The sequence below is a fragment of the Suricata suricatta genome, chromosome X (genome assembly GCF_006229205.1).
Source record: "Suricata suricatta isolate VVHF042 chromosome X, meerkat_22Aug2017_6uvM2_HiC, whole genome shotgun sequence".
NCBI classification, from domain to species: Eukaryota; Metazoa; Chordata; class Mammalia; order Carnivora; family Herpestidae; genus Suricata; species Suricata suricatta.
This window is the reverse complement of record NC_043717.1, coordinates 30,939,066-30,961,343: the sequence shown is the minus strand read 5'-3', so window position 1 is coordinate 30,961,343 and position 22,278 is coordinate 30,939,066. Positions and strand designations below refer to the sequence as shown.

The 22,278-nt window shown below is 41.8% G+C and overlaps 1 protein-coding gene across 1 annotated transcript in view; it reads right to left on the bottom strand.

Annotated features, from left to right (window-relative positions):
- The window catches only part of LOC115283546 (cytochrome b-245 heavy chain), a 32,270-nt gene extending 16,614 nt beyond the window's left edge, over nt 1–15,656 (bottom strand). The window contains exons 1-5 of the mRNA XM_029929726.1: nt 15,425–15,656; nt 13,100–13,195; nt 11,726–11,836; nt 3,879–3,963; nt 1,962–2,107 (exon numbers count right to left, since the gene is read on the bottom strand). Coding sequence (XP_029785586.1) covers nt 1,962–2,107; nt 3,879–3,963; nt 11,726–11,836; nt 13,100–13,195; nt 15,425–15,469 — 483 coding nt within the window. The 5' untranslated portion in view covers nt 15,470–15,656. The remainder of the gene's footprint in view (nt 1–1,961; nt 2,108–3,878; nt 3,964–11,725; nt 11,837–13,099; nt 13,196–15,424) is intronic.
- Nucleotides 15,657–22,278: the final 6,622 nt, after the last annotated feature.

The window sequence follows — 22,278 nt, the reverse complement described above, 5'->3', positions numbered from 1 at the left end:
CACACACACACACATTACTGGTAGGTTCTCAAATGCAGTACTACCTATTTACAAAGTTTCTAGTGTATAGGGCCAAAGGTATTCTCTCTTTAGAGAGTGATACAGACTTGGAATGGATATATCTCAATTTGAAAACATCTTACATGGTTGAGGTGTCATAGAAAGTACTAATTGATACACTGAAGTAGTTGCAAGGGCGTATTGAATAAAAGAAACCAGCCAACTAGAAGATGCCCTAAAAGAGTCTGAAGCTCTTTCTCCCTTTGGTTTGGAAAAGACCACAGTACTTTGTTTTGCAAATGTATTCTGGACATGCCTAACATCTTAGGCTGGGGTCCCCTGAAGCAGATAGACCTTGAGATGAGGGTGCATGAGCGAGTACTTTTGAAAAGATGTTCCAGGAAGAGACTGGTCAGAAGATGGGTAATAGGACACAAAAGAGGAACAAGTCAAACAAGAGGGTGATCGCAGGCTGTTTTTATGGAGGGGAGCTTCCACCTGATGCTGCCGAGGAACTGTGGAGGGTAATTCACACCTCAGAGTTCATTCTGACTCAAGACAGTGAAGCTGGGCTTTCATGGTCTGCCCTCATCATTTATTGGCTAGGGCTGCCCACAAAGAGATTGCCATCAGGCCCTTTCAGCTCTCTGAGCTTGTGGACCAAGAGGCGTCAATAGCCCCATAGTGGTCCTATGCAGAAGAAACGTGGGTCTCAGAAATTGAAAGTGAAAACACACAGAAAGATGGGGAAGCACAGACAGAGTAAACGTGATCCAGAGAAATCCAGGCAGAGGACCACAGTGCCGGCACATCTAGGAATGTTCACAATGCTTTCCTTATACATCACTGTACAATGAACAACATCAAAGAAAAATTATCCCAGGCATTACAGAAAAAGAATTTGTTTTCTTCGATGCAGGTATTTTTTTCACGATAGCCTGAGAATTATTTCTACAAAATTAAGGGGCTTTTTTTCATACTCTTCTAAACACAAGGAAACATATTTGGAATTGGGTGTGTGGTAATTTGACCTGGCCAGCCTCCCAAGCCGTTGAGCACATGAGGATGACTTGAAGCTTCTCCCTCTGAGTGTAGGAAGCTTTAGCTACTGCTGGAAGGGAGGCAGTGCTTGCTGTGGATCCCCCGGGAAGACCGCTGAGTTACTACCAGTGCCCTTCACTTCTCATGGAATGGCAGTTAGCAGACACAGGCCACCCCTCAGGTGTAAGCAAGAGAGAAGAAAAGCATCTCTGACAATTGTCAGTCAGTGGCCGGCCTAGTACTAACACCGAGGCGGAGTGTTCCCTGTTTTGCGTAACCAAGTGCATAGAACACCCACATCAGATGAGGTCATTCTGTGACTGTGATGGAATGAGACAAAAATAAAACGACTCCAGAATTATGTCTGAGCCAGGACAACAACACAAGTGACTGCTGCTTCTTTAACCATTACAGATTTGGCCCCATTCTATTCCTCCTAGAGAAACATTCCTGAGATACCCAATCCTAGAAAGACCCCCAATTCTTGACCATCCCTGATGCAGAGCAGATCTTTGCCTTCTTAACCCCTCCAAAACCACCTTCCACAAGCCCATGTCCTTTATTAACACCTTCCTGGAATGTCCCAGACTTTCTCATGGTGCGAGGCCAACTTTGTTCAACTAGATGTGTGTTCCTTTCTTTGACAGTGGGCATTGTCATGGGTGAGCCTGAGTTACTCTGGGTTCCACAGCTGAGCTTAAAGAGCTGGAAAACTTCTAGAGATCCTCTACACGTGGGGTCGGGAGTGTGGGAGACATTTCCTCAGCACCCACATTCTTAGAAACTACAGAATTGTCCCGCTGACAGTCAACTTTTGTCATTGTTGTTGTTCTGGCCAAGTGGGGTTCTTCACTCACTGAAATCTAGTCCTCAGTTTTAATGGCCTAGGGAACATCTGAATCAGGAAACAGGAGACTTACCTTAAATCTCTTTTCAGCAAAATTGAGATAACTTTCACCAGGTTTATATCCAAGGTCAGAGAGTGCTACTAAATAAGGTTTGGACTTTCCGGAACGGGCATCCACACACCACTCCACATTAAATAGATGTGCAATAGTATGAATCGCTGAAGAGGACAGAGAAGGGAAACAAACAGGGTGAAGGGTGTGTACAATTTGATTATAAGCTGGGTTTCTGCTTATAGCCCCTGACTCTATGATAAGTTACAGGGAGATACGGGGATGGCCCAAGACACTCACAAATACAAACTGGGTCCCCGGGCCAGAGAGGCAAGGCCGTCCTAGTCAGTCAGCTATTCTCTAGTCGTGTGATCATACGCAAATTATTTGACGACTCTGGTCTTGGTTTCCTCATTTGTGAAAGGCCATGCTAAACTATACCATCCTAAAGATCCAATCAAGTTTGGAGATTCTACAAAATAACCCTGGTCTCTGAGGATATTTAGATGTGCTCTCTCTGTCTCTCTCCCCCCGAAACATTTATGCTCAAACAGAAGACTCTCATGTAATGTATGCCTTTAGCTGGCCCACTCACCGGACTCTGACAATTACCCCAGACAGATAACAAAATTTTATTGATCTGATATAAACCAATGGCCATAACAGTTAATATCTTCTTTAAAACTGTATTCCTTACTTAACAAGCACTTACATATAACTTATTAGGTGCCAAGGACTGTTATAAGTGCTTTTTAATTACTCTATACTTATGTTGATCCAATGATATAGGGACCATTACTATCATTTCATCTTACAGATAAGGAAACGGGCATAGAATGCTTAAATATCTTGCCCAAGATCACCAGGCTAGGAGGTAGCAGAGTTAAGAATCAAATCCAAGCAATCTCAAATCTATGCCCTTAACCATTACACTATATTGCTTTCTAATTAGATTTTATCATGCATTTTGCTTTTGAACCATTTTGTTTGCCACAGCTCAGAAAGCCTCCATGATCTACTAATAGGGGTTGGGGGTGAGAGGATGGGCAAAATAGGTAAAGGAGATTAAGAGACATAAACTTCTGGTTATAAAACAAATAACTCACAGGGATATAAAGTACAGCATAGGGAATATAGTCAATAATACGGTAATAACTTTGTGTGGTGACAGATGGTAACTACACTCATCATGGTGAACATTTAAAAAAATTTTTTAATGTTTTATTTATTTTTGAGAGACAGAGAGAGACAGTGTGAGCAGGGGAGGGTCAGAGAGAGAGACATAGACTCTGAAGACGGGGTCCAGGCTCTGAGCTGTCAGCACAGAGCCCAATGTGGGGCTCAAACCCAAGAACTGTGAGATCATGACCTGAGCAAAAGTCGGATGCTTAACCGACTGAGCCACCCAGGCGCCCCCATGGGGAACATTTCATAGTGTACGTGATTGTCGAATCACTATGTCTTACACCTGAAACTAATATAATATTGTATGCTAAGTAGACTTCAACTTAAAAATTTTAAAAATACAACATATCCAATCACCACCTAATCTACTTAAAAAGGCTGATCTCTTATTTTATAAAAGGCATCTAGGGGCACCTGGGTGGTTTGGTCAGTTAAGCGTTCAACTTCAGCTCAGGCCATGATCTCATGGCTCGTGAGTTCCAGCCCTGGGTCAGGCTCTGTGCTGACAGCTCGGAGCCTGGATCCTGCTTCGGATTCTCTCTCTCTCTTTCTCTCTCTCTCTCTCTCTCTCTCTCTCTCTCTCTCTCTCTCTCTCTCTCTCTTTCTCTGCCCCTCTCCTACTCCCACTCTGAGTCTCTCTCTCAAAAATAAACATTAAAAATTTTAAAAATAAATTTAAAAGGTATCTAGGAATAGAGGGAACTCTCTGGTTCCACGTTTTCTTTGCAGTCTCTAATATCTTAATAAGCTTACCAGTGTGAAGTGCAATCATCCATGCCACCAGTTTATGAAAGGTGAGGTTCCTGTCCAGTTGCCTTCGAATTCTTGTTGAACAGCACTTTAGATTAAGGGGAAAAGAACAAAGTAGCCATTGTTAAAAAGAAGGCTTTCCACGCACCAGCACTAGATGCATCTCCTCTCACTTCATTCTCACAACCACCCTAAAAATTATGGCATGCTGTGCTTTTACCAGATGAGAGAATGGAGGCTCAGATATTTGTAGTCGTCTTCCCAAGGTCAAACCAGTTTAGTAGCATGCCTGACAGGTTCCTGCAGTAACCACACATATACACAACCAGCTCAGCCCCAGAAGCCTGAGGTTTGTTGAGCAGCGAGTGTTAGGTCCCTACAATCAGGTTCTGCATCTTTCACCTGGACCTATGGGAAGAGAGCTCCGTCTGTCTTCGCCATCACTGTTCCCGATCCAAGAACGTATATGAGCTCTCATGGTCCCACCCTGGGCAGTTAGCAAAGGCTCATCCTTGTGAAGACGTTAACCAGTAACTTAAGTGTTAGTTAGGTGAGAGATTCAAGCGTCAGCTCTCCTCGAACACTGGCAGGGTAACAGGATTCCCTCCAAGGGGAAAGGTGTATGTATTTCACATGACCCTGAAGTCTAATGGGGACACAGACAAGTGACCAGTTCTAGAACAAGTGAATACTTTGAGAACAACATCCTTCTAAGACATACACTATGGGAGGAGAAAAGGTTTTCCACCTGCCTCTGTTGGTAGAGACATCGAAAGGAGATATCATTAAACAGATAATAATAGCAAAAGTAGCAATAGCAAATATTTCCAAGGAACTTGTGCAAGGAGCTGGTTTAAGTGTTTTATATACATTTTGACACTTTTCATTCTTACATCCATCCTATCAGGGTGGTACCATTTTCTTATCACTATATACCAGATTAGGAAAAAAGGCGTAGAGAGGTCACCTTGCCTTAGGTCACATACTTAATAAGTGGCAGAGCTGGGATTTAAATCCAGAGTATCAGATTCCAGAAGTATCAATATTCTGATATTTCATACCTTGTATGATTACCCTGATGTTAAAAAGAGTATTTTGGTCAGTACTCTAGCGTAATTGTCCTATTAATGCACATTAGAAGATGTGGGTGTGAATCTTGACTCAGGTCAATGCACAAAGTAGAAAAATAAACGCCCTGCTTTCTGGTTGAATCGAAGCTTTGTCCTCCTGGAAACTGGTCAAATGCTTGTTCTGGCTGCTATGTTCTCAAGTCTAAACGTAGTACCACAGAGATACAGAGAGCATTTTAAGGAGAGCCAAGTGCCAAAGAAAATCTTAGGTATTATAAGTATCTGATTCTAAACATACTCAATTTATTCTAAAGGTGGTTAATACTTGGTTTGCTTACTTTTAATAAAATGTTCTGATTTTATAGAAAAAATGTATTTGTGTGGAAAATTGCGCTTACCCCACTATGTCTCAGTTAGCTACATCTACAGAGAGCATGAGAACATGAGACCTGATTCCTGAGCTTGCGGTGAGGAAGACACTCAGGTTTCCAGAGAAAGGAACAAAGATTTCGGTTTTATTGAATGCTTTCTGTGAGCCAGACAGCTAATGCATAATCGTGACCTCATTCATTGGCAACAAGATAAGGATCATTATCCTCATTTTACACATAAAAAAACTAAAGCTAGGTCTCAAGCTGTCTGGGATCCAAGTCTATTTGTCTTTAACGTTCACACTCTTTTTCACTAAACCAATTGCAAAGATATCGCCACTATTTTTCCATGTGTCTAAAAACCCAAGACGAGAATTGTAAGTTTAAGTACTCAGCTGCAAGGTGATCACAGAAAAAACAAGGTCAAGGGAAGTGAGACTAGGAAGAGAAGGAAACCAGTGAAGCATGTATTAATCAGATCAGCTACCTCTATCATATATCATATCATATCATATCATATCGTATCTCATGTCATCATAGTCTCACTAATCAGAGGATTTTGAGAGATTGTGTAGAAAATACCCCAGAGGGGTTTTTTTTTTCTTTTTTTTACCTGAAGGTTTACAAAGTTTAGGTATTCATCCAACAACTCCTATCCGTCACTGGCTGAGGGCTAGTTCCAGGGCACCAATTCCCTGGCGTTTCAGGCTTGCCCCGGGAGAGGGCTGAAAGAAAATTCTGATGCAGAGAATGACTAGGGCTTGCAGAAGGCAGCTGCCCCTTGGGGTGCAGAACCCCAAGTGCGGAGGGAATATTAGTGGACTACTAATTGATTGCCACAACGGCATCAGCTACGACTAAGAGTCCGTTGGTGGAGCTGGACAGTAACTCGGGCAATCATAATAAGGGTTTCCTGTTGGAAATCACTTAGTTTACATTTCTGTTGGTGAAAAATTGTCCTTGGTTTCTTACATAGCCTTGTCGCCTTTTGTGTTTATTTCAAGTGCTGTACATTGTTTTGCTGCTTTGTGTTCTTTACAGTTTTATTTTATTCTTTTTTTAAAGAATTTTCTGATGCATATTTACAGTGACCCTACTAGGTCAAGGCGAGGGAAGGAAGGTGTTCTCTCTCTTTTTTTGTTGTTTATTTATTTTTTTTTTTAGAGAGAGGAGGGGAGCGGCAGACAGAGGGAGACAGAGGATCTGAAGCCGGCTCTGGGCTGACAGCAGAGAGCCTGATGAGGGGCCCAAAGTCACAAACCACCAAATCATGACCTGAGCCAAAGTCAGATGCGCAATTGACTGAGTCACTCAGGTGCCCCTCTTTACAATTTTAAGAAAATATACTTTTTCTGTTTCCCAATCTCTAGGTTCCTCGATAGTATCTTAAAGTCCCTGAGGTAGGCAGAATTCAAAGATGATGTCCAATGACATTATATAATCTCCTCTGTTTGAGTGCAAGTGGGTCCTGAACTGTGAATATGATAGGACGTCACTCCTATGAGTTTGTTATCTTATATGGTAGAAGGAACTTTGCAGAGGTAAGTAAAGACCCAAGTTGACCTTATGAGAAAGATTATCTGGATGGGCCTGAACCAATTTCATGACCCTTTAAATCTGGCTCTAGAACACAGAGACTGAAGAATTTAGAGATTCGAGCCACAAGAAGTATTTGGTGCAATGCTGCCAGCTTGAACATGGAGGGGCGGCACATGGCAAGGGTACAGGGACATTTAGGATCTGAGAGCAGCCCCTGAATGACCAGTCAGCAAGGAAACAGGAACCTCAGTCCCACAACTGCAAGGAACTGCATTTTGCCAACAAGAATGAGCTGGGAAGATTTTGACCCAGAGTTTCTATTTGAGAAGTCAGCCCAGTGCAGAGCCTGACAGTGCAGAGCCTGCTTGGGATTCTCTCTCCCTGCCCTCTCTCTCTGCCCTTCCCCCACTAATGCTGTCCTTAACTCTCTCAAAATAAATAAATAAACTTAATTTTTTTAATTTAAAAAGCTAGTTAATATGAAACATGTACATCTCATGAAAAGGAAAAATAGGGGCCATTAGTCACTAACTGGCCAGGATAGGAATGGTCTCACCAAAGCCTCAATCCGTAATTTTCCCCAGCAACTGCCTATGGTATTTCAGGATGGCAAAGAAAAGCCAAAGAAAAGCCATAAGACACGCTTATATGGGGTTTTTAGATTCAATTTCTCGATTTCTGAGAAGGGAGCAAGGCAGCTGGTTGGTGGGGTCGGAAGGAAAGGCTTTGCTGCCTGTGACTGCCCAGGGCTTTTTTGTTCCTCCTCATCACACAGATACAAATCTTATCCTTTTGAGTCACTTCTGAATTATTGCCAGCCACCTCCTAATTACCCAAGCTGCCATCATGTCTCGTGGCTTCCTCACTGAACTACCTCTTGGCCTTCTGCCGTTGACCTCTAAAGGGAAGTCTCTTTGCTACTGTCACCTAAAGCCTTGCCTGATCTCACTAAGCTAACATTCAAGTGTAAGGGAGACCATTGACTCATCTCCATTTAAACTTTAAGAGAAAAAAAATTTTTTACATGAGAAATGAAACTAAAAAGAAGTGCATGTTTAACGGGGTATAACATGAGTTTCTGTAACATGTACACCTGGTCTCACCACACATGCCATGAACTCACCTAAATTAGATGTTTAGGTGAAATTTGGGAGAAATTACAAAAGCCATTCTTGAATCTACAGAACCCAGGCAAAGGAGCTGACAGTAATGTCCAGTAGGATGGTGGCAGTAGCATATGTAATAAATAAGAACATCACTGTTTATAACTTGGAAATCACGTGTTTATTCTCTATCTCTTTCATAAAACTCGAAGCTCCTTGAGCTCATGGCCCATTCATATCTTACGCTTTACTCACCATGTGTCCCCAGTGCTTAGAATATAGATGGCACCTCACAAATATTTGTTGACTGGCAACTCAGCAGTTGACAGGCTTAGTCAATTAATATATGCTTTTAGAATGTTATGCTCATTCTTACATTTGCATTGTCTCACCTGCTTTTCAGCTAAAAGGAAAAAAAAAAACCCTACGAGACAGGAAGTCCAAGAGGCTTTCCTAAACCATATGGTTAGAGATAGAGCCGCAATGAAGGCCTCTGACTCTCAGATTATATAATGTTACAGGTAAGAGCTCACTCTCTCACTATCCTTTCTCTTTGTGATCTTAAGACCACAACTCCCATCCAGTTAGAATTTAGTTTCTTCATGGCAAGCTGGGATTACTAAGGTTTCTGTGGGGAGTTCTGCATGCTGAGCTCCCTCCTTCCCCATCTCCCCCAACAAAGCAGGCTAAGAGTCTTTATCTTTATCTTTCCTGGGGTGGGCCAATACTGGGGCTTTATTTCTCCAAATAATCAGAAGGATTATAAAGCAGAGTCCGACTCATGAAGACCACTAGAAACTGAATGGAAGTTCTGTGACTATGTGGTTTGCATAATGCATAATGTCCTACTAACAAATCCTTGAAGTTACAACATCCTGGCCTGGTGGCCTTCCTGGGCCTTCCCGGTGAAAACCTTGCCTGTTTCTCAGGGTTTACTTCTTCTAACTAGCCTGGAGGCTATTCAGTATGCCCCCAACTCATAGATATTATGGACTTTTTTTAAAGACCATAATACCACAACAAGACAGTTTTGAATTTAAGTGGCACATGGGAAAGCGCGTGGGCTCTGAGGGCATGACGAGCTGGGTTTGAATTCCAACATTATCATTTAACTTCATCCCCGTATCACTGGTTGGACATGCAGGTTTTATGAGGTGAGCTCCAGGAAGACTCAGGAAGTGGCAATTATTCGGATTTCCAACATTGATCACATTGAACACACTCATTTTAATCCCAACCAGAAAAGAAGTTTCACTTGCAAAGTTCACATTTTATGTTGGGAAACCCAGAAGGAGGGACACGCCTTGTCTATAAAACAATGTTCCTTGCTGTTAATTTTAAAAAATGTATTCTCCTGGGGCGCCTGGATGGCTCAGTCAGTTAAGCATCCAACTCTTGATTTTGGCTCAGGTCATGATCTCATGGTTGGATTTGTGAAATTAAGCCCCTCATCGGGCTCTGCCCTTACACTGTGGAGCCTGCTTGGGATTCTCTCTCCCTCTCTCTCTGCCCCTCCTCCAACTCTCTCTCTCTCTTTCTCTTTCTCTCAAAAATAAAATAAACTCAAAAAATATTCTTTTACATATAGATCTGTTAGCAGAGCTTCTCTGTAATTTGAAGAGCAGCCTTACTCATCCCTGTCTTTAAAGACCCTCATGAACATCTTCCCTCTGGGACCACAAGAAGCCTAACTGCAGCCAATATGACATGTGCTGTTCATGGGTCATGGCCGTTCAGTGGCCATGCAATTTGGGCCTGTGAGGTAAGAAGGATTTCTTAATGGGCCTTCCTGGTGAAAACCTTGCCTGTTTCTAAGGGTTTACTTCCTCTAAATAGAAAGTATTCAAACAGGGCTAAGAGGAAGGCTACAAAAATGAATCGTGCCTTCCTAAAAACAAACAGCTACAGTACCTGAGTTTCATTTAGAAAATGTTCGCTGGGTGACTACAATATACCAAGCACCATACTTTACAGGCGGCTCATTGATAGAACTTGAAATCAAATGTAATTTTACCTCTGTGTTTGAGAATATTATTTAGAAACCCTTGTAATCAGGGGTGCCTGGGTGGCTCAGTTGGTTGAACGTCTGACTTCAGCTCAGGTCATGATCTCACGGTTCATGGGTTTGAGCCCCACATCGGGCTCTGTGCTGACAGCTTGGAGCCAGGAGCCTGCTTTGGATTCTGTCTCTCTCTCTCTCTCTCTCTCTCTCTCTCTCTCTCAGCCCCTCCCCCACTCATGTTCTGTCTCTCTTTTTCCCTCTCTCTCAAAATAAATAAACATTTTAAAAAACCCCAAAGAAACCCTTGTAATCAGTGTCTACTGTTAGTTGTGTCCTGCTCATCTTATATTTGTAAATCAACTAGCAAATTTAGTAAGACTAGGAAAAACAAGGCAGTGTTCAAGGCAAATTCTACTTGTTACAGACATTTTAAATCACTTTCCTTCTGCCGAATATTCCGTGACTGGCAAATTAGGTATTAACACCTCAGCCATACATTTAATGTTCTAGTTTACCAGCAAAGCTCCAGATCTCCTCTGCAGCCTTACTTCACACAGCTTCCCTTTACAATCCCTACATCCCCATCAAAGCGGATCGCTTCCTGGTCTCTTCTATAAATTATCTCTACCTAATAGATTTTTAAAGCTGTTTAATATAATATACATACACTTTATTAAGAAGAAAAACAGAGGCTATTAGTTACTAATGATCTAGTAGAACAGGTCCCACCAAGACATCAGTCCCTAACTTTTCCTAGCTACACTCTTTGGTGTGGCCAGGAATGGCCAACAAATCCAACGAGAAGCCACATGTCATGCTTATATGGGGCTTTCAGGAATATAATTTCCTCACTATTTTCTGTGCTTCGGCCCATGCCATTTTCTCCATGCAGGATGTCTTTCTCTCTCATTTACATCTCCTCGTGGCTTATTTTATCCCTGTATGCCCATATTTGTTGCCATTTTTACTAAGACGATGTTCTTCCTTCCCTGACCCACCTGATGTAACTCCCCCTTCTTTGATTCCCCCCAGCCCCTTATTTCTAACATTTTGTGGGACCTGTATATTTTGCTTTGTATCATATTTATTTGAGTACACAGATCTAAGTACATTCTAAGCTCCTTGTTTCTCCCCCTTTATAATAATAACAATAAGAAATTCATATACCATTTATGTTACAAGGTTTCTTCTGACATAATCTTTTCTTTCTTCTAGCATAGTACATTTAGGGGCTCACCAAGTTGTTGAAGTGAGGATTAAAAAAAAGCCCTGAGCATTTAGAAAGCTCTAAACACGATTCTGTGGACTTGACACGTCTTAGTCACCCTCATTGTACTTCTCGCTCATTGGTTCCATCTGCTATCCACAAAGAGATTTTCTCTGACTTAAAAATTTTTTAAAACATGGCACTGTAAGATTATTCCCAAATTGCATGTCAACCTCATAAAGCCCATAATATGTTATATATGTCTGGTGTGTGTGTGTGTGTGTGTGTGTGTGTGTGTGCACATGTGTGCATGTGTACACACATGCACAAGTGTTTTATTGCTCTTCTTGAGGTGTAGGTTGGTTGGGGATTTTTTAATGTCTATTGTGAGTTAAATGGCTGTCCCAGGGAGCTGCACTGACAATGAATATACAAATAAAATGGAAAATCCGGCAGGGCTTGGCTCATGCATATTGCAGACGGGTTGGAATCCTCACAAATCATTAGTTTGCTTTTCTTCAAATTTCAAACTTCAATGTTGTACATGTTTGCTCTTACCGCACTGGACCCCCTGAGGAAGGAGAGCAGATTTCGACAGACTGGCAGCAGAATCAGCATGCAGTTGAAATTCAGGCAGGCCGCAGGGGCCCTGGCCAATGGCAGTGCAGCCTGGAGAGCGCAGGAGAGGGAGTGGGGTAAGGCATCCAGTCAGCTGAAGAGGACGGTCCTTCAGAGCTGAGTTTACCTTAGGGCCTGCTGGGACCCTGTGTTTTCATCCGGCCCTTGTCTCCCACCCCAACATTTTACTATGAACATTTTCAAACATAAAGAGGATTTGAAATGATTTCACAATAAATACATATTTGCCCAACTCCCAGATTCCACCATCACGTGTCTATCCATCCATCCTCCCATCCCTCTGTCTATCCACCAACACATCTTACTTTTGATGCATTTCAAAATAAGTTGCAGACATCACTTCGCTTTCCCCTATGTACTTAAGCATGTGTATCATTAATTGGGGTTCAGTATAGAAACTGGGGCTTCCTAAAGAAGGTTTTCTTCGCACTGAGACTCACTTAGGCAGTAACTCAGCTTGGTATGGTATAATCCTTTGGCATTATAATTGTTCTTTGTAAGGCCTAAAACAGTTGCCTATTTTGGAGAGGGAAGAAAATAGAAATCCTCCTTCTCAGGATCAATGTGAATAAGTTAACAATAGTCATACTAGTGTAGTATAATTATGTCTTATAATTATTTATACAAATGACATATAATGTATATTATAATTAGTATTAAGTAATGAATTCATGGTTTTAGCATGATGTAAGAAATGATATCCTGTGGGGGCAGCTGTGATTGCAACTATTTTCGTTTGCCATGAGGAAGAGCCCTGCCATGCAGAATGCCAATGGACCCAAGGAAAGTTGGGGGCCTTCACTCTGCTGGCCTCATCAGTGAAAGCGACCCTTGGCCAAGTTCCACAAAGGCTCCATCTGTAGGGAGAGGCTTATTTCCTGAAGACAATTTCACAACATGCTAGCAGGAGCAGGCCTTTCCATGCACAAAAGTGTCAGGAATCAGGTGATTTAAAGAATATTGGAAGTCTCACTTGTCCCACCTGTGTCACTGTTGGATTGATCTCTCCAACCTGGCCTGCCATGCCAGAATTGGTATTAGATTTCTTCTTTAAGCTAAACAGTGGTATAGTAGTCCTTGGGAGGGGAGGGATGCCACGGACTTTTTGTTTGTCCCGCGCTGGAAGGCATAAAGCCTCTTGCCCCCCATGGTTGCAATGGAGGGGGAGATGCTGATGGTGCTGCTCAGGTTGGCCAGAACATTTATTTAAAGTGTTGAAAGGAATACGAACCAGAATCTTCTGATTAGAAATGTGAGCCAATCAACATTGTATGAGATGAGACTTATACTTACCCCAAGAAGGTCTCGAGTGTATAAGAATGTGTCTCTAAGTGCATAAACTCTGTAGTACCAGACAAAGAGGAAGACGTTCATCCCCAGCCATATCAGCTGCACAAAGAGAAATAGTTGTGTGAAGATTCCACATTTCAATGGGTAGAGTTCACATAGGATTGGTGTCAGACCGGGGTCAAGACTTCCCCAAGGCTAGCCTTCAGCAAAGGGGGTTAGAAAGCTGGGAGTGACCAGCTTAAAGCCAGATCTTTTGTACAACAGTGCTGCTATACTCTGTAATTGACCTTTCCACCTTCTCTTGTTGCCCATGATTGTTTTACTGCTGGCCAGTACGCCAGGTTGTCATCAATCTCTCTCTCCTCTGTTCTTCTGCCTCCTCTTTTCTTCTTAGCCTCAGACAGATAGATAGTGGCATGTGAGTCTTCTCAAAAAAAGAAGGGAAAGGAATATGTAACTGTGCTGTCCCCACATCGGTAAAACGTCGTGTTCTATTCTCGCGGGTGCGTCCCTCCTCCACACGGTGTCCCAACCCCCAGGTAGTGGGAGTCGTGTCAGCTAAAGTGTGGAGAAGTTGTGCCAGATTTTTGAAAGAGGGGATATTCAGCATCAATGAGCAGGTGAAGGGCATGGGATTTTTTTTTAAAGAGGATGGAACTAGAGAGTATTATGCTAAGTGAAATAAGTCAGTCAGAGAAAGACAGATATTATATGACTTCACTCATATGTGGAATTCAAGAAACACAGCAGATGGCCATAGGGGAAGGAAAAGAAAAAATAAGACAAAAACAGAGAGGGTGGCAAACCATAAGAGACTCTTAAATACAGAGAATAAACTGAGGGTTTGCTGGAGCACGTGGTAGGTGGGGGGATGGGTTAAATGGGTGATGGGCATTAAGGAGGGCATTTGGGGGGATGAAAAAGGAAAAAAAAGAGACGCTTCTACATTTTGACTGTTCATTTCATCCCAAGAACTGATTATATGGTAACACTGCCCAGTCCTCTACCTTCAGCTCTATAGTGATCTTTTCTAACCTGTGTTCTGACACTATTAAATGTCCATAGGTGCTTGACAACAATCTCTTTAAAAAGAAGAGCGTTCTAAAACAATTTCTCCATTACCTAACCTTGTCTTTCTTATTCTTGATTTCCAAGCTGTGTCTTTACTTTCAGGTATATGAGTGTGTAATTTAGAAGGAGGTTATCTCCTGGGGAAAACTCTGGTAGGAATTCAAAATATACATATGAACTTGGTTTCTATAGGAGCAATCTGGTCTTAAAATGGTGGTAGGAAGTTGAGTTAACAGCTCTGAGTCCTCAGAAGAATTCTATATTGCATTAGAACGTTGGTTTGGTATCATTGTTTATGACGATATGTCTTGTTTTTACTTTATTTATGCAACTAATTCCTCTCTGTGTGTACAACTCAAAGACTTAGTATTTACTTCATGAAAAATTTTTTCAAAAGTCCACTCACAGGTGTTCTTTTTAACATCTGTATGATACTTTCATGGGCTACTTGGAAAGGCTACTTATCAATCACATTTCTGTCTTCCCAACTGCCCGTGATCGCATTGCGGAGACCACCATCTTAAAATAATAGTTGATCTTTGTTATGTTAAAAAACTAAAGAGATTAACATGCTTATTTGAAAATTAGCGATACTTTCACTTACAAAAATTGTTTCTCAAGATGGATCATATCGATTTATATATATATATAACATATATCATATATCCACTGTATATATGAGTCTAGTTATTTCAATTGCTTTCCCTTGAATTTTTATAAACCTCATAAAGAGCTCAAGTTTACATCAGAGAGAAAAAGTTACTTTTTAAAAAAAGAAAGTTGAGAATTGCAATTATTTTTGGTTCAATTACTGAAATAAAGGCCAATTTTCCATACATGAGCCAGTCTTGTACCTATTATTTGGGAAACGGTGTAAAATTACGATTGCCCATTTTTAAGTGGTGTAAACACATAAAATGTAGAGAACTTTACAACTTAGACTTGGAGATCATTAGCATGAAATGTCTTCTACCCCCTCAGTGAAATGCTGGCTAATTTAGTACTCCCAAAGACTCAAGAAATAAAGTAGATGAACTGAGTCCCCAGATACATTCTTCCCATTAATATGTTTGGAAGAATGCACTCAGTCCAGCTTACAGCTTACAGATAGAAAGAAGTATGTTCACACAGTAAATCAGTTTCAACACAATTTCTCAAAGAAACAAAACAAACAAACAAAAAGTTTTGCCTCATTCATTTTCCGAGAGAACCCAGATAAGTTCGAGAACTCCTCACTTGTCTCTCGTGGGTACTTACGATGACAAAGATGGAGAGTCCCTCGTTCTCAACCCAGTTCCCCATGGTGACAGAGGATCAATGCTTGTGTCTGCCCTTCTTCTCTGCTCTGCTTCTTCTTCCCATGAGGAAATGAAAACAGCAGCCTTGGGGCAATCAGTTTCCTTTTCTATTATCAGAAATTAGCTAATCATTGGTCAACTGAAAATCTTGTGTCCATAAGAACTTTAAATCTTTTAACCACAAGAAAAAGAACGCTGCAGAAAAGGAGTCTGTAAAAATCCAGTCATAACTAAAACATAGTAGGAAATGAAACCAATTTCTACTGAGAGACAAATAACAGTCCAACGAAGGGATAGATTTTACACACGGACTTAACTTTTTCACAACCAGTTGTCAAGCAGCAATTTTTAAAAAGCCCTGACTCAGTGCTGGGTAAAAATCATTAAATATCTTTTGACAAGTTGAGCAGCATTTTACAGTCTTGTTGAGAAGAATGATAACAATAATGATGGTTGATATTTATAGCATGCTTACATCGTGCCAATTTTCTAAAATACATATGTGTACGTGTGCATACACTTATATACACACATACATATACAGACATATACATGTACATGTGAATTGATACATGTGTGTGTATAAACACAGACACACATTCACACGCATATATAATTCAGTAAACAAATAAATTCACTTGATTCTAACAATTCAACCCCTATAAAAGAGTAGTTTCTTTTTTTTTTTTAAGTAATCTCTACACCCAACGCGACGTTCAAAGTCACAACCTGGAGACCAAGCATCACACGCTCTACCGACTGAGCCAGCCAGGAGCCCCTAAAGTAGTTTCTATTAGTATGATTACACTTACAGATGAGGAAACTGAAACCCAGAGCAGTTAAGTTACTTGGCCAAGGTCATGCAATTAGGAAATAGTAAAGTTGGGATTTGAAATCCAAGCAATTTGGCAACACTTCTAACCAATACCAGAATAAAAAAGCCTAACTATGTCAATCCCATCCCAAATCACCCCGAATACAAGCGCAGGAAGTAAAAATATAACAAATCTAGCAAAACGTTTGGATGACTGTAGTACTCCTAAGCAGACATGGCATCCTCTAGGCTAGCTATGTAAATAGGGTCAAAACAAAGGTGTATCAGAGGCAGCAGATGCCAAAAGCCAGATTGAGTATTTTTTCTCCTGACTACTACTCAGTCTTCAGGACATGAAAGAGACAGGAGGGTACGATGGTAACCCCAATATGGGATCAAAGCTGACTAATGGCACAAAAGTGGTCGTACAACTGTTAGAGTTAATGAAAAGGTAAAAGCAGAAATAGCAGGAGCATACGGGAATGAGAGAATACAAAAGAGAAGTATGAAGCATTGTGGTTGTTTATTTATGAATCACTTGAGACAGTCTACAGGATTGTGACAATTAATGAAGTAATACTATTTTTCACTTAATATTGAAGGAAAGTGTTAAACTGTGACCGTCTTTGTTGCTCTTGGATCATGAGTAACCCACATAAGGACAGACGGCTGCATTATTCCAGTCCACACAGCAGTGAATTCAAAGAAACACAGTTAGACAACCCAAACACGTGCCCCATCTTCGCCTCTTTGCTCTGAGATCTATTCCGCCCTTTTCTTGCTCTGCTCCATTTCAGGGAGCAATTCAGAACTGTATTTGCTGGGCTCGTTGGCCCTCTGGCTTCTGGGGGGTTGGTCGAATGGGAGGATGAGGAGCAGGAGAGAAGCCAGGGTGTTTTCCCCGCCAGCTTTCTGCTTCAGGTGGCATCTCTGAAGTGGCTGCATCTCCACGAAGGCTCCAGCTGCTACCAGTCAGCCTTTCCCTCTAGGGCATGAGCCCCTGGCGGCCATCGCCTCCGTAGTCCTAGCCTACCAGATGGCTCTGGCTTCTGGGCTTGAGTCATACCACCTCCTTCTGGTGTCCCTCCAACATTGAGGGTGGTAACCACTTCCTGTAGCTGTTAATCTTTGTGTTGCCTCCACACCCATGTTGGGATTCTTCACTTTCCCATCGTCCATGTAACAAACTCTTGGTATGAAATTCCCTGTGTTAAAATGTGGCGGTTTGTTTTTCTGACTGGACTTGGCCTGATACAAAAAAAAAAATGTAATTCAGGCATGTACTCTTTTACTCGGGCAATTAAAGAAGTGAGGCAATGAATAAGGTGCTTAAACACCTGCTCTCCCCCTCTGCTGCTCTCAGGCTCCTCAGGGGGGTGTCTGTGGCTCCATCATGCTCTTAGAAAATTATCAAAATCTTCTCTCTACTCTCGCCCCTTTTCTCTTTCCCAGCCTGCTGGTTCGCCTTCCTTTACCCCATCTAAATCTTCAAGTCTCTCCCACATTTTCTCATGTACCTCCTGATGCCTGTGCTCTGCTGGGGAAGCAATTTGAAGGGGACCATGAATATTCATATGCTAGGAAATGATATTCTTTGTTTCTTGAACGTTTTCCAACTGCCTTCTGCTCCCTCCACAATTTGAGAGAAAATTCAAAAGAGAAAGAATATTTTTCATGGGTAACCAACCATTCCCTCCTATTGCTTTTTCCCCCTTTTGTAAAAGTAATCACAGGGTTCTGAGTAGAGATTTCTTGAGAGCCTTAAGAACCTCAATCAGTTTCACAGCTGGAAGAAGAGAAAACAGTTGAGAGAGAGAGAGAGAAAGCTTTCATTTATGGAAAGTACCTTCCCTTTTGAAAACATTGTTCAAGTAAATTGTAATGTGCTCCGCTCTCGGAAAGACAGAGGGTTTGATAAAGAAGCAACAGGTCATGGTTGACCGGCACTGACCGGATATGGAGAATGAGGAAAATTGGGCCTCTGCATCTTCTCCCAACCACGTTGGCCTCCCCTGTCTCCTACGCCCTTAGTGTCAGGCCAGACTGTGTTGAATAGAAGAAGTGCTCACCCTCCCAGCAGGCAGTCATGAATAACACCCTTAGATGTGATTAAAATCCCGACATCTCTGGCTGAGACAAAAAGATAGAGATGAGGAGACCCAGTCTCTAGGAAATTCCCTAACTGTGCCTCCTGAGTATAAATCCTTCTTGATTTTTCAAATTAAATTAGGCTAATAAATTAGGCTCCTAATTTATCCCAAGAAGGATATGTGAAATTGCTGAAGAAAGGGAGGTGTGCTACCACATGATTCCCAATGCGTTTTGTTCCTGTTCTCTTTCTCTCTGCTGTGTATGCTATTCTTTTGAGAACTGCCATGCTCCTACTCTATATGCTTCTATGAATTATGTGACCCCACTTTCCTTGCCTAGTAAGGATGACTGATGAGGGGACATCATCTTCTGGGACACAGTGTCTGTCCCAGGGGTGGGCACTTGACTCAAAGAAGGTCAATTACAGTTCTTTGCCTGAGGAGAGAATCATTAGACTTGGGAGCAGAGAAGGTGAGGCTTTTCTATCTTTGTGAATGATGTGTGCTGGTTGCTGCCATAGACTATCTCTAGTACCTTGGGCTAAGAAGATGAATAAGAATTGTGCCCACACAGACAAAATCAAATCAGAATCTACGGAAGGATGGAGGAGTTTGGAGCCAGATGTGATGACAATGTTTGAATTCCCAGGTCAGATCTGCCTAAGACACTTGGACATCTTAGTTATTCTTATAGATTGGGTTTCCTGGGATGGAGATTAGTGTTCAGGAGTTTAATTACAGAGTTTCTTTGGAGGTAAACACCCACGGAAAGGAAGGGAAAATAAGAAACCTGGAGTGGTCAGACGGGAAAGTTGAATTATCAGTGTGTGGTCACAATAAGGCCTCAGCAACCCTGTGGGGAGATCTGAAACCGGGATGACTCAGAATGCTTTTGGACAAGATGGCTCTCTTCACTGAAACCATCGGTGCCATAGATGCTGACAGCAAGAGAGCAAAGTTTTTGTTCCTGAAGTTCAAACTGGTGGCCATGTTATAGCATCCAACCCAGTTACATAAGCCATTAAGTCCCACCACTACCACTTCCTGCTTAAAAAAAAAATAGCTTGAGTTGACTTTCTACCACTTACACCTACAAGGCTTTTGACTAAAGCATGGTTAATGAAACCCGCGTTTACTCCATAACCACAGTCTCAAAGGTGAGCGAAAGTTGACTACAGCTGCTAGGGATCCAGATGTTCTATCCCATTTGATGGGATCCAGATGTTCTATCCCATTTGAGGGTGAAAATAAGGTAACAGAAGAGACATTTATCGAGTGATACAGGTAATTAAAGGCATTGCAGACATGATTTTAACTGGCATTTCATTTAATAGAAAGCTAAAATGTCTAGTGATAAAGATTAAATTTTTAAAAAAATGTTTATTTATTTATTTTTGAGAGAGAGAGAGAGAGAGAGAGAGAGAGAGAGAGCGAGCGTGCGAGCGCACACATGCAAGCGGGGAAGGGGCAGAGAAAGAGGGAGAAAGAGCAAATCCCAAGCAGGCTCTGTGCTGTCAGTGCGGAGCCTGACGCGGGGCCCAATCTCATAAACCATGAGATCATGACCTGAGCTGAAATCAAGAGTTGGACACCCAACCAACTGAGTGACCCAAATGCCCTGAGATTTAAATTTTTAACTCTTTATGTTAAAATGTGATTTGTATACATTTATTCATCAGAATAAGGAAGAAAATGAGGAAAGCTCACATATATTCTCTCACTCATCATTAATCTGAATTTAAAACTTTTCAGTACGCCTCCTGTGGTAAATTTGTGATTTCCTTTGTCTTTCTCAAAAAAAACCCTCAGTTTTTACAGACTTATTTTAATAATAGCTTTGTAAAGCATTTTACCTGTGCCAAGTGCCTTATGTGATTAACCTTATTCAGTTTTAAAATTTTGATATCTACTTGTAGTAGGGTGAATATTGATCCTTTCATCAAAGATGTTTAGGTACTGGTAGGTTCACAACCATCTCGGGAGCATTTCTGGTACAATCTGAAACTAGCCCCTGTGTGCAGAGGCAGGAAGAGATGGAAGAAAGAGGCAGGCCTTACCATGTTCATAGGTGGGAATTTTAATCATAAGCAAAGGGAACTTACATATGAGGCTTGTCTTGGGTGGCAGCAAGATGAATAGATTCCCACAGTTGTCCTCCAAATCTTAAAAGTTGATATAAAGAAACCCTAACTGGATTCAAGCACGTATACTGTACAGGCATTTTCAACATTACATCACAATCTAAGGCTCTGTTCCTAAAGCAGACTCTGGGAGCAGAAAAAGCAGGTGGAACCACAGTCCAAGGACAGAGCAGGAGGTGAGGAGCCTCCAAGAGCCCTGGTTTAGCTCAGAGTCAATTAGTAGTCACATCTTTTTTGATCACGTTCCCCAACAGTACAAATCCCTGGAACCTGTGAATATATTACCATATGTGGTAAAAAGGACTCTGTAGATTCAATTAAAGACTGAGATGAGGAAATTAGCATATATTATTCTGGGTGGGCCCAATGTAATCATAAGGATCCTTATTAGAGGGAGCCAGGAGGCTCAGAGGCATGCAGAGAGGATGTGAGGAATGAAGCAGAGATCAAAGAGGAGAGAAGATGCTAAGGAATGCATCATCAGCCAAGGAACGCATCTCTAGAATATGTAAAAGGCAGGGAAATGGATTCTCCTCTAGAGTTTCTAGAAGGAATATAGACCTGCCAACACTGTGCTTTGAGCCCATTGAAACTGATCTGAGAATTCTGACCTCCAGAATTGTAAGAAGACAAATTTGTGCTCTTGTGAGCCAGGTGGCTTTTGGTAATTTGTTGTAGCAGGTGGCAGGAAAGTCATACATCATTTTAGAGATGAGCGATGAGAGCACCGGGGGGGGGGGATAAAGTCATGTGTCCAGAGTCAGGTGGCTACTTGGTGTCAGAGCTGAGATTTAAATCTGAGAAGGCACTGCTTCTAATTTCAGCCACGAAAACCCTTTTGTAAAGCTGGTGCTTCATCATAAATATAAAATCATTTCACGAGTATCAGCTGCTGACCCAAAGCCCCAACGTGAACCCTGCTACCCTGCTTTTGTTTGCAACAGGTCACATGACTCTCTGTCACAAGACTGATAGAATAGCCCTAGGTTTCTAGTCCCCTTCTGACAGCCTGGTCACTGACAGGTTCCTGCAGTAACCACACGTATACACAACCAGCTCAGCCCCAGAAGCGTGAGGTTTGTTGAGCAGCGAGCGTTAGGTCCCTACAATCAGGTTCTGCATCTTTCACCTGGACCTATGGGAAGAGAGCTCCGTCTGTCTTCGCCATCACTGTTCCCGGTCCCAGAACGTATGTGAGCTCTCATGGTCCCACCCTGGGCAGTTAGCAAAGGTTCATCCTTGTGAAGACGTTAACCAGTAACTTAAGTGTTAGTCAGGTGAGAGATTCAAGCATCAGCTCTCCTTGAACACTGGCAGGGTAATAGGATTCCCTCCAAGGGGAAAGGTGTATGTATTTCACATGACCCTGAAGTCTAGCTCCCTGGATACTTTCAGCAAATAATGTTTGGCCTAACAAAACTAAGAGGGTCTTACTGCTTGCTAGTGAGAAACTGAAGATGTTTCACATAAACACGTATAGTCACATACATATATACATACATAACCACAGTACAATTACCAATATTTTCTTTTTGTTCTAGCACAGGATCCAATCTAAGATCATATATGGAATCCAGTTGCCATGGATCTTCAGATTCTTTTAATCTGGACCAGTTCCCTAGCTTTTATTTTCTTTCATGACATTGACACGTTGGAAGAATGAAGCCTGGTCATTTTGTAGGCATTGCTGATTTGAGGTGTGTCTGAGATTTGTTTGTGACTAGATGTAGGTTATGCATTTGGAGCAGGAATATTCTAGAAGTGATGT